The sequence below is a fragment of the Amia ocellicauda genome, chromosome 15, assembly GCF_036373705.1.
Source record: "Amia ocellicauda isolate fAmiCal2 chromosome 15, fAmiCal2.hap1, whole genome shotgun sequence".
NCBI classification, from domain to species: Eukaryota; Metazoa; Chordata; class Actinopteri; order Amiiformes; family Amiidae; genus Amia; species Amia ocellicauda.
In genome coordinates this window covers 22,421,577-22,434,865 of record NC_089864.1, presented here as the reverse complement: position 1 = coordinate 22,434,865, position 13,289 = coordinate 22,421,577, and the positions used below count along the sequence as shown (strand labels likewise).

Below are 13,289 nucleotides of genomic sequence, written 5' to 3'. Positions count from 1 at the left end.
GACACTTTCAACATGCCATTTTGTTACAATGTCACCACATATAGTTACACCAAATCATATTGCCTTTAATATTGTCTTATTTGAATATTTATCTAAATGGGTAGTTTACACTTTCAGCAATCAATAAATCACAATAATGGCTAAGATTATTATATGGAATTACGTTTGCTTTTGCTTGTGGCATGCAATTATTATATATATATATATATATATATATATATATATATATATGAATAATAGTATTTCCTATAATTGTAATAGGGAAAATAAGTTGCCTGTGTCAAAATACAAAGTTTTTCTTTTTGGCAGGAGAAAAATATGAATTGCAATCTGATATTGCCATTTGTATCCTTTAATACGCATTTGAATGTTGTTACATTGTACTATTTGACACATCTTAAGTTACCTTGAATAAAAGTATCAGCCAAATGAAAAATGAAATTAATAAGAAGCATAATACAGTGACGAATTATGGAAAATACTCTGGCTAACCTGCAGGATGCTAAAGGGCATTTTCTAATTTTTCACTGACAGAAGCACACCATTCAGCAGGGCTGTTATCTCATAATATAACATCCAAACACAGCTGATGATGAAGCCGGTTAGATAAGAGCGCAGCCTAGAGGTGTAGTAATATTGGGAAAACCAGAGAATGAAAGCAGATGCTGAATTAAATGAGAAAGAAACCGTTTTTGGTTTAGTTTCTTTATCTGTCCCATCACATTCAAATAAAACGTGTCTGTCAGAATAAAGAGATTGTATATGACTAAAGATAGACAAGAAATACATACAAAATACCTTATCTTTGCTGTTTTCTTGGTTGTTGGGGCGGGGGTACACATTTGTATTTTAGTAGCTTTCCACTGCAGTTGTATTTCACTTTGGCTGACCTTATTGAAAGTTTGTTTTTGGCAGTCAAAGGATATGCACTTTTATTTTTAACTGCATTATCCAACCTAGCCCATGAAAAGTGGTTTCAGGTTTTTGAATATCCAGCCTGCTTTTCATCTTACTTTCTTCCTACAGATTTGACTGTTTACTCCACTGAACAGAAGTACTTTGACTAAATGACTTCCTGTCTGTGTGTTGGCAGGGTGGGAGAACGTCTACGGCTTTGACATGACCTGTATACGAAACGTGGCCATGAAAGAGCCGCTGGTGGACATTGTGGACCCAAAACAAGTGGTGACAAACTCCTGTTTAATAAAGGTCAGAGATTGCCAAACCCTACCCTGTTCTGTATTGTGGGCTGCACAGTCAGTAATGCATGAATAAACTAACCTGACCTATTCACTTCCCTTTGAACTGCTTAGAGAGAATGAGCAAACTTTAGGTTATTATAGATGACCTTCACATGTTTTATAATTAATTGGATGGTTATTATACATTTTTGTTTTATGGACAAATACACGTAGATATTGGAATTAGCTAGATGGATTATTAGAAGAGAAAAACTGGACTAGTATCTGGAAGTATCTTATACGGAGAGACAAAAACTTAATTTACATTTTAAGCATGACAATTGTCTCCTTCATTCAGCACTTCCAGGCAATGTTCAGTGCGATAAAGCAGGTCCTGTGATTGAGAAAAGAAGCACGCAGCCTTATTGTTTGAAGTTTTTGAATGAATGGATTGGATCATTGATCTCGCTGTGTATGAGATTTAAAGGCGCAAATTGCAATTGCGTTTTTATCAAAAGTCCTATTGGTGTGATGGATATACAAATCCTTTTAGACAAAAACGTGGCTAAAGCAAGCCTTGACATTTCAAATTACCTTATGCATACAGCCTACTGTGCCTTATTATCTCAGCACTGGAGCTACAATCCTCAGGGGCTTGTGGTGTGTGACAAAAATACAACAGATTTAAAGGATGACATGGAAGACGGTGGGTTTTGTTATTACGAAGAAAGCTAAGATGAGAGACAGACGTCAATTAAACAATTCGGATCTACTTTTTATATTAGAATTGCATTTATTCTTTTCACAATGAAGAGGATAAATCAACCTTTTAATAATGAGTTTAGATACTACCTCAGCTGTTTGTTTGTCCATCAGGGACATTTTTTGAAACATAATATTTTAAGAAACACTTTAAAAAGACTGTGTCACTTATTATTTTTCCATTTGCCGTAAAGAATACATATATATTCTTATTCTCCATTTTCTCCAGACCAATAACCTTGGGAATATAAACCTCCAGTGTCAAATAGTACATACATTCAAATTATGTCATTGCTTATGTGCCTCTTTAATAGTGTGACACATTTCTGGATTAACAAAATGGCCGGTACACAAAAGAAGTGAAAGTGAGAATATGTAGCAGTCTGTTCCAAGCTGAAATGGGATAGTGCAGAAGATTTCAACGCTTATAAGTTGAAACTCTAAGCTCACTGATGGTGGGTAATTGTAGAACCATATGCTGCACAATAAAATCTCAGCATCAAATGCGTCATAAAAAACGCATTTGGAAACAAAGAAAACCTACTGATAAGTTAGGATCATCATGGCCCAATAAGACAGACATCTGACAATTATCACTCTTAATTTGTCTTGCCAAACACAAATGCTAATTATGTGACCATTGTGTATAATAGCTCAGCTGTGTTAGGGGAGAAAGGAATGGCGAATCATTGTTATGTGAAATGTAGACTCCAATCATTACACAGATCAGCAGGCAAATTCAACTTCTTAGTTGTCAAATAAAATATACACTACAAAAGGCAGAAATAGTGCCTTGTGATGCATTTACAGAGTATTGACCAAGACGTATTGCTTCACATCTGGAGGTATCAAAATTCCTACTGTTACTAAATGTAAAGTCCAGTGTGTATCTTTATTCAAAGCGTTAGTGAAAGCTAATGTCTGTTTTCCAGGGCTGGGTAATCTGATATTCCCTGAATACAGTCACATTGAAAAACATTAATCAATGTCACAACCGCAATATAGGTGAATTAGCTTCATTTTGAAGAAAAGGACGATTGCAATTTATGAGATTTTGCAGCATTGATGACATGAAAAACAACCACTAGCTTGGAGACGTTCTCTTTCTTTCTTTCGTAGAATATGAGTTCTGAATCATGAACATTTCTTAATGATCCTGTATACTAAATCACATTTGGAAAACCTAAATCTTCATATCATGGTTAATCTCTGAAACTGAAGGTGTTGCACTGGGTGTTGCTCTGCTAAATTATTGTTCCAGATTTGAAATGGTGCACATATCTTTATTAAATCTTTACTTTAGTAGGCTTGTAGATTTGTTGGATATGAAGGTAGCTTCTCCTGATCACTGCAATCAATCACAAGGAGTCTTTATCCTGCTAATTATGGTGATATAATTAGTTTATATGGCCTGTTATTCTAGAAAACAACTGCGTGATCAAATGGCTAAATGTCTGCAACAAGCAAGATGTTTTACAGCAGACACGTCTGCTTTATGAGCTGATCCACTTTGTCTTCACGGCAGGAGGTTGATATCTACACTGTGAAGACTGAAGACCTTTCCTTCACTGCCGCGTTTTGCCTTCAGATCCAGCGCAACGACTACATTCACGCTCTCGTCACCTATTTCAACATCGAGTTCACCAAGTGTCACAAGAAGACCGGCTTCTCCACAGGTAGGGCCACATTTACCAAAAGTGCAGACGCTTCACTCCATATCCCACCTTCCTCTGTGTATTATTGTGTTGCTTGGAGGGAGGCAAGGTTGTCCCCTACAGACATGTGTCTGGTGTGCATGTGTTAAAAAAGAAGAATTAGTGGGTGTTTTTGAGATCTGACATCCGAGAGGCCTTGTCACAAAAGATTAACCTTCTCCACTCCTGCCAAAGTTAAGGGATCTGAGATTGTAATTGCAGTACTTGGAATTTTGACAAAGAAGCAAATCACATTACAGTATCCTTTCAACCAACGCCTACCGGGTAATTATTTCGGTGCTGTTACTGTAGAGGATTACCGGATTCTCTGTACCTGAAAATTGAATCTATTTTTACCCATAGATTGCAACTACACATTTCCAAGTGGGCACAATCAAATGTTTCTCATCACAGTGCCTGCAAAAAACACACAACTTGCCTGCACTCTAATTAATGCAAAACAGCAATTCAATCATTTTATCCAACCATAAAGCTGAAATAGTTCAACCCTCAGGAGATTATTTTTCAAAACATGTTGATTTTACACCACAAACTACTAGTACAAATGTTACATGAGCAAAGTAAAGCCTATTATGTATTGCCTGGAATATATACTACACTGCAAGATGTTTCTGAGGAGACAACAGAGGGAATAATAATTTTAATGAGAAAATTTGAGAGGCTAAGAAACCATGTGTATGCCACTCACTTACTTAAACTTACTTCAAATTAAAACTATTTCCTTTGCGATCCTTAATTTATGAGAGTCTAAAATGTTCTGTATGTGATACTACAAAACATAGGAACAAAGATGTCTGGTTGTTTCTGGCTGATAAGACACTGTACCACACAAAGCTGATGGTCTGCGCTTTATTTAATTTCCGGTTGGGTGGAATGATGTTGGCATGAAGAATGAAGACTCGACCAGTTTGCAGGACAAATTAATCTCCACAATGGTGTGACAGCCATGCTTGGGATCTGTCAGCCATTCACTGCGGGCTGCATGTCAGAGATATAGACTTTCTGCAGCCATTTGGGGTGTGAGCTTGAGCAACGATTCCCTGTTACGTAGACATGACTCCCCCACACTTTCTGCAGTGTAAAAAAGCCTGTGGGCACAGTGGCTCTGACTTGCTTGGTCTTGGGGGCTCAGATATGCGTTTGATCTTGAAGTCTGACTACATAGACCACGCCAGCCTCATGTCAGTGCAGTACAAGATGTGTTTGCATGCCTCCCACGCCATCCTGGACCCAATACCGAAGCTGGCTGCTGCCCTGAACCTTAGATGTTCAACCTTAGATGGCCCTGTGATCTTGTGCCTGTGTAGCTCAGTGTAGGGACTTGCTGTTGTCCAACTGTGCAGTTGATACGATTGAATGATCATTTGAGTTATCCTCATGTTAAATAACTAAACAATTCACTTTTTTGCCTTTTTGTAATTAATCCTTGTGAATGTATACAAAGCTCAATTGGGGTGGGGGCAATGTATTGAAAATAAACTGATTTTATGCTGTGTAAATCTTCATATCTTTAAATGTAAGCCCTCTGCATACGCGATGTGGCATTTGCACAGAAGCCGGAAGCCTGCCGCTGTCATTCAAGTCACTTCTTGACAACCGAAATAGCAGGGACTGTGTTGGTAACTAGAGCTCACCTGTCAAGGCTCTGTCTGTGAAGAGGAGGCTCGCCCGCTCCGTCTACCCAGCAATCCCAGACACAAGCGCACACGTCTTATCTCGTCTCAGCCCTGGGGGGGAGCTTGGCAAGAACAAAGATTTCAATATTGCAGAGAGAGACTCCATTTCGGCAAAGAAATGCAACTTCTTTAATCTGGCAGGGACACAGAAGCGCAGAAAAGTGCTGCCAATTATAGCCAAACCGAATCTCTTAAGCCAACATCAAGTCAGGACAAGATAGTCTTCAGGGCTGTTAATAATGCATCAATCCCTCTGCTTTTGAATGAAATGACTGTGATGTCCTGATGTTACAGTATTTAATAGCAGTCTGCATTTCCGTCTTCCTTCACAGCCAGGATTTGGCAGATATTCAGGTTGGCAGTGACATAGGGTGTTATTTTAATAGGCCACCGAAAAACATCTTCCTTCACACAGTGTTGAATACGTCTCAAATGTGCAAAGCCATTTGTTAACTTATCAGCCAGTACATTTATTTTAATCTAATACAAAGGCAATTTCACCTTGTATTATTGTCATAATATTGTCCTTGCATGGTAAAAGAGCAAGTACTTGGATATTTATGATAAAGCTGTCAAATTTATTTGTTCATCGACTGGATTGGATGGGATTAGGCATCACTGACATCTAGTGGTCATGGGAATACATTACACATTTACTCTGGCCTGCAAATAAATTCTTAGTATGTTTTTTTATTTCTCTGCTGTAATTGTTTCGTCTGGTGTTAATGTTTTTAAAAACAAAACGGAAGCTAAACTACACAACACTATAAAAATGTATTGTCACTCATCAAGGGCCTTATGTATCATGTTGGTAAAGTGCTTCGAATTGTTTTCTTCTCTGTGCCTGCCAAGTTTTATATCACTTCAGTGAAATTTAAGGAAGGAAGGCTTTTTTTTTTTTCAGAAAGATGATTATGCCAGATCGAAACCTTTGTGCTTTGAACAGCTGCTCAGAGAAGTATATCAAAGCAGAACAGCTCCTGAAATGAACCTGCAGGCCACTGAATCGCATTCAAGGCGGAACATCTTCAAGTTTCACATGCGTTTCAAGTAAACCAAAAATAGAAAAATGCTAAATGAATGGAAAGTCAGGCGTAGGCAATTAGGAGAGTATTATTTAGTTGGTTCAGTCACCATCAGATTGGTTGATTTAGTTGTTTATTTTTGATCTACTCAGATGCAGTTGGACTTCAGGAAGGAGAACACATTTGTCACAAAAAGTCCCTTATCTCTTTGAAGTTTTACACAACACAAAATTATTGGGGCCGTGCATTCAAACAGGAACACAAATACAAACATGCTACCCAAGTTTAGATCTTATCACAATGTTGCTGGACTTCTTCCAGAGATGCTTTGCAGGTTTTCAACCCAAATTGTTGCATCTGTGAAAGCACGACAGAGGAAAACAATGTGAACCAGTAAAATAATTTTAAAAAGTAAAAACTGCATTCACTTTTACAAAAAGCATGCTGAAAGAATATATATATATATAGAGAGAGAGAGAGAGAGAGAGTTAAAAAAACACATCCCCTTATTAGCAATCAAAGTTGCACATATCAGGCGTTCTTTCACTCAAGTTATGCGATGCAGCTTGTCTATTGTTTTCATTCAGTCCCGTGTTGACAGTTGCTTTTTTGTTTTAATGAGGTTAAATACATCCTCATATGAATCAAACCAAATGCAGATTCTTCGTTTAGTTAGAAGCGATGGAAGACAGAATGTGTTGGGAGTTTTAGCATCTCTATTTCGGGTCACAACGGACTGCTCTTATTTTGGAAATGTGCTTGTGGGCACGGCTGTCTGTGCCTTTTATAGATTAAACACTGTCAATCACACCCAAACCGCTGATACAGATCAAAAGCACGTGCGCTTTGATTGGCAGTTTGCAGCAGTTCAGGGAAGACTGACTATAAAGGACACACTGATATTTATTTTTTCAATGACAATTGTCAGGAACAGCAGGGGATGAATTTTGTATACAAAAATACAGTTTTAGCACTCTACCAACTACCGATAATGACATCATTCAGAAACAAACAAGAATGTTACTGGGAACAATACATGACACTTTCAGTCTTTAAGCTATTTAATAAAAGCGAACATAATTACAGGCCTGCACAAATTATACACAATAAGGAATACAGAATGCAATAAAAGGTCAAACGAACAGGCATATATTACATTTAAAGAAACATGCAGTGACACAAAAGCAAGACAGTATATGCATCTATATTTACCTGTTAAACCTAGATTCTAATTTTCACAAATCACTAATTATGTATGTAAAATAGTGGGAAAGTGTATTCGTTTTTTTTTATGCAATTATGCCAATCCCAGTTTAGCTTCAATAAAAAAAGACTAAATGTGACATTGTGACAAGCTGAATAAATGAATAATAAAAAGGCAATTGCTACCGGTGGCAGAGAAGTCTAGAATATTTCTAGAAGTGCAGAAAATGTATTCAAATGTTTGAAAAGAAACAAAACTAATAGTCTGGGATGTTCATTAAAGCCTTGAATTGAGCCCAGGGCCTTACAGAGTGTGAAACAGCACTTCATAAGAGATCAGAACAATACTTGAACCAGCAGGAAATCCAGCAATGTAGGCCAAAGCACACACCTTTTCGACTGGCTAATGTTGTCCCATTTACATTACACTGAACGCACAAAAGTGCTCTAATGGCAGGTTACACAGAACTAATGTGCTATGTGTGATATCAGTTCTTGCCCTACAGGATTTCAATATGATTTATCACACAGTAGCTTTTTGTCCTTTCAATTGAATTTACATTTACAATTAGGCATTTATATTTAATGTTTTCCTAATTTTCCTTAGTGAAAGCGGGAGAGTGAGCACTCCTGTCTCACAACTCTGCATACAGAGGACGACTTGAGGGAAAGCCGTGACTCCAGCGCTGGTGTAATGAGATAATAAAACAAAAGCCAAGGACACAAGTCCAGGAGGTAGTCAATGTAGCTCAAGGTTGATTATAATCTGAAACTCACCTTCCTCTGTTGTTGTTGTGTTGATTTTTTCTATTGATGCTTTATTAGATATTCTTAATTATGTTTGCTATGGCAGAGATGCATAACGAGATTTCCCAAGGTCTGGTGTGAGGGCGGCCCGAGGCAGGGGGTGAAGAGAAATGCAGATCCCAGCCTGGAATTGAACGCGGCGTCAGTGTTCAATGCGACTTCATTTCCAGCTGCTGTTGTGTCCCATACAAACACAAAGACACAAGTTGTCCCCCTTCCAAATTGAGCCGGACAATCAAATCTGTTCTAGTGTCTCTGCAAGAGGAATTCAATGGTTGTCTTCCCCTACACCTGGAATAAGTAAACTCAAAATATTTCACCGTTGTCTCCCCTCCCTCTCCCACTGTCTTTTCATCACAGCACCAGATGCTCCTTATACACACTGGAAGCAAACCGTTTTTTATTTAGAGGACTATCTAACGGTGAGGCGAGGCGAGGAAATCTACGGAACCGTCGCCATGAAACCGAACGAGAAGAACATAGTAAGTCTGAGGATGCTTTAACTTCCCACAGCTTTCGTTAGTGTGGTTTTATTATGGGACCAGGTGAAAATGCTGTCCTGTGCGCTTAGAGCAAGATCAATATTGTTCCTTGCTCATCGAAATGATACTGAGATGCTTAAGCCTCACTCAGCACTTATAACAGTAGAGTACCAACACAGCACAGCATGGTACTTGTGTCTGTGATAATTACAGGTAATGCTACTATGCTGGTGTATTTTGTGATGACATTAAAGCAGCTCAGGAGATGGTTTATATCCTGCTGATCAAACACTCCTGCAGTTCAGTGCCCTCTGGCTTATGTGGGCTGTGTAAGTATCGGCAAAAACAAAAACATTGACCCACCAATGGCAAATGAAGATAATGATCTCAATGCACGAGGTAGAAGGAAGAGTCCGCTGCTGTGGAGTATGAGAGTGGGATTTGTTTGCGTTGAGGGGTGGGCTGAAGATGTGATTTGGTCCAGGCCTATTCGCCGCCACCACAGCTTATGAGCGAGATGATGTAAAGGTGTTTGGGGGGTCAAATTAAATTAAGTGCTGTTCCCGTGCAATTAGAGGAGCATATTCCTCTCATTTCTTCTCAATACTGATTTAGACCTCTCTTTTCAGATGTAGACTTAAAATCCTCGGCAGGTTTCAAGTCATAACATTTCTTAAACAACTTAAAATGAGCAGGAGCTAGTAATAATTAAAAGGGTCCAATTAAGCAGATTATTAGCTAGTTATGTAATTGAAAGCTCGGTCACAGGTGGGGTCTAGAGGAGCAGGTGAGAGAAGCTCTTTATTATTAATGGCAGTAAGACATTTTAGCAGAATTTTTCTCTCTCTCTCCGTTTGAAACAAGCATCTCTTTCTCTCCCTTGCAGCGTGATCTGGATTTCACCGTGGAGCTGGACTTTAAAGGACAGCTGTGCGAGGCTGCGATCTCACACGATTACAAGATGCGTTAAGCGTCTCCCGAGGAAGTGCTGTGCAGCAGTATGAACCCGGCGCTCTTTCCTGACGGGACACACACAGAAAAGCACTCCAGGGGACTTTAAACTGCTGAGAGTGAGCGAGGGGAGCCCGGGGGGACGTTTCCGCTGGTTTCATCGACATCAGGAGGCGCAAGTCACTGCCAGGCGGCCGACTCTTCGGACTCTTCAGACTGTTTAGGAAGTAGCGTTGAATGTAGGATTCCAGAATGTTCGTTGTGTTCTTAAGTTCTTTTTATTTTTAAGTGAAAAAAAAATGATTATTTGAGCAGTGACTGTGGTATGGAGGGGGTATAGGTTAACGGAGTTCTTCCAGACATGATCCAAAGTCATTGAGGCATCAATCAAGTACATATCTATGTCTAAGACTTCCAGGTAATAACTCCCTTCCTATACCCTGCTTATATTGTGATTATATGACAGGAGTCAGTATGTCTTTAGTATGTCTTTTCAAATGATTAATTGTGCTGTGAGAATTAAAAAGCTTGTTGGTTCTGAAAATATTGCTGAGAAAAATGTATCGGGCCCTGAGTTTTGGTTTGCAAAAGAATAGGTTAATCATTTAATAAGCTTTACAGACATTTCTCCTAGGATTAGATTATTATTTAGTAGTTAATTATTATTTGCATGTTTAATCCTACCTAATTTTGTCGAGCATTCTTTGCAAGGAGCCAGAGTAATTGTGATTAACCAAGAAAATACACATTAGGGTACTGAAAATTGTAGGTTTAGGATTCAAGACTGAGAGTTCGTGTTATATAAGACAAATGATAAGAAAATAAGCATGAAAAACTAAATAGAAGGTTAAGCTTAATGTATTTTCACTTGCCAGAACACCATTTTAGTTTTTGTTTCTTTTTTGGCTTGAATTCAAAACATGATAGAGCTAATGGTGTGAAATATGGCAGATGATTTATGGTGACTGTGGGATAAATGTGTTTTGTGGGACAGTGCAATATAGAATATGGCTTTAGCTCAGTGCTTTTGGGAGGCTGAACAGGAGGTCTTGTGTCAGCTGTAGGCAGTGTGTTATCGAGTGCATCCTTAATGCTGTGACTAATAAATGTGCATCAGTGTGTCGTGGATTGAAATGTTTGATCGTGTGGACTGGTTCTTGAATGTCTGTAGGTCACTGTGGCAGAGATAACCAACCTGCATCGACAACGTTTATGGTTACATGACATACAAAACCAGAGCTCAACTTTAACAGGGGACGTGTTCCGATATCATAACGAGTTTCCAAGATTGGTGTGATGTGTGTTTTTCTTTTTTATTATCGGAACAGACAACTAAAACCTTTCTAGTATGCCATTAAAAAATAGAAAGGCAACTTCAGTTTTCTTCCAACAGGCCGTGTTTACTCATAAACAGCTGCACATCCTCCAGACTGAACACACAACCTGCGTCTTCAAACCGTGTCTTGCCAAGGAGTCTCCTATCGACACTGTCAGTTGAACTATGATGTCATTCGCAGATATAAAACCTGGACACCAGCTGACTCGGCTTCCATATTTGTTCATGGCGCGCCATTTCCCTTCTCCCTGTATTGTTAATACGAGAAACTTTGCAATATTTTTTAGGGTGTTGGACTGAATTCAAACAAATCATGGCAAGATTTTGTGTTTGCTGTCGTTTTGTTTTCCAAAAGGTAGTTTCAAATGTTTATTTAATTTTGAATTCATTTCGGGGTGGGCAATTTAGAAGTATGGTAATATTTAGGCTCACTTAATTTCCATCTCCATAAAAAAGAAATGACTATAATAAATCTCACTTCATTTGTTCCCTTGTTCCTGTACTTTAGGTTACCACTGGCAGTGGTCAAAATTATAAATGATATATAAAATATAATATTCAAGGGATCCCTTCCCTTAGTCACATAAATCTGTATTCTTGCTTGCATACTGCAACACCAGCACAAAATGAATATAACTATCAGATCCGATGATCTCGATTTCTTGAGGTATTTAAGTCCAATTACTGCCAGCAGGAGGAAATCAAAGCATAAACTCTTTAAGCATTCACTAATGCTGGAGCTTTAACAGTTTAAACTGAAAAGAACCATTTAATTTAGAAACCCAGTGTTTTGTTATGGTGATTTCTGCATAGACCCCAATATATATATAATTTCTTTTTTTTTTTTTCATTCATCGGGAAGGAGCAAGTCTAAATATTTACAGACTCTGAAGAGTTTCAGTGTAACAGCATGAAGAATTTCAATGTTATCCTTGTGACTAAAATTAAAGTAACTGTTTAAATCTGTACCTGTCGTTTCTATAACATTTGGCTGCTCAGTTAAATGCTCAGAAAAGATACAGATACTGAACAGATATTGATGCAGGTGCAAAACATCCTAATTTACCACCTTGTTAATGGTGAGTTCTCTGGTTAATTTATAGTGAATTTGTCTATATAAATACAGACTTTGCTCGAGTTACTTGTTTGCTGCTCTACCTAGTGTCCACTAGGAGGCGACCAAACCCCACAAAAGGCGATTCATTTTCACCCGAACACATCCTCATCAAATCTGGAAACTGCTTTTTCAAGAGACTGACTGACCTGATTGCATATAAAGGCCACAAACCTAATACAACAGAAAAATATTCATATCAAATATACATTAAAACCAAATATTCCCAATTCATTTATATCACTTTGTTTATCAGTTACTGTTCTTGCTCAGTTTGACAAGATATTTTCTACCACACTGGACTGTTTGAAGTCTAAAAAGGTTTAATGTATCAAATTGTAGCTACAACACTGACCTTCTCTTTTATCTATTTCTTAAATATCCTTATAAGGAATCTTTAGTCTGTGGCCTCTGATGAAGACACTTAAGTGTTGAAATATATTGCAATACATACATCTAAATAAAGTACATAATTTTTTTAACGGGATACCTAATGGTTTCATCTTAACCGAACAGTTGTAAGGGATCTAAAAGGAGAGCTGCCTCGCTGGTCTCGGCTGATTAAGTGGACTTTACCACGTGAGTTTGAGACGCTTTCAAATGTGTTTTTTCCTTTGTTGTTAGCACCTCATTGTGGAGAACCTTTGAGAATGAACACCTTTTTGATTCTATATACAGATTAATATATCTATATCTATATCTATATATATACAGTGGGGGAAAAAAGTATTTGATCCCCTGCTGATTTTGTACGTTTGCCCACTGACAAAGAAATGATCAGTCTATAATTTTAATGGTAGGTGTATTTTAACAGTGAGAGACAGAATAACAACAACAAAAATCCAGAAAAACGCATTTCACAAAAGTTATAAATTGATTTGCATGTTAATGAGGGAAATAAGTATTTGACCCCTTCGACTTAGTACTTGGTGGCAAAACCCTTGTTGGCAATCACAGAGGTCAGACGTTTCTTGTAGTTGGCCACCAGGTTTGCACACATCTCAGGAGGGATTTTGTCCCACTCCTCTTTGCAGATC

The 13,289-nt window shown here is 38.2% G+C and overlaps 1 protein-coding gene across 1 annotated transcript in view; it reads left to right on the top strand.

Moving 5' to 3' along the window:
* The window catches only part of LOC136771796 (protein arginine N-methyltransferase 8), a 37,380-nt gene extending 25,099 nt beyond the window's left edge, over positions 1 to 12,281 (top strand). Inside the window, exons 7-10 of the mRNA XM_066724321.1 lie at positions 1,094 to 1,209; positions 3,469 to 3,619; positions 8,730 to 8,851; positions 9,738 to 12,281. Of these exons, the coding sequence (XP_066580418.1) occupies positions 1,094 to 1,209; positions 3,469 to 3,619; positions 8,730 to 8,851; positions 9,738 to 9,821 (473 nt within the window). The 3' untranslated portion in view covers positions 9,822 to 12,281. The remainder of the gene's footprint in view (positions 1 to 1,093; positions 1,210 to 3,468; positions 3,620 to 8,729; positions 8,852 to 9,737) is intronic.
* The last annotated feature ends 1,008 nt before the right edge of the window (positions 12,282 to 13,289 follow it).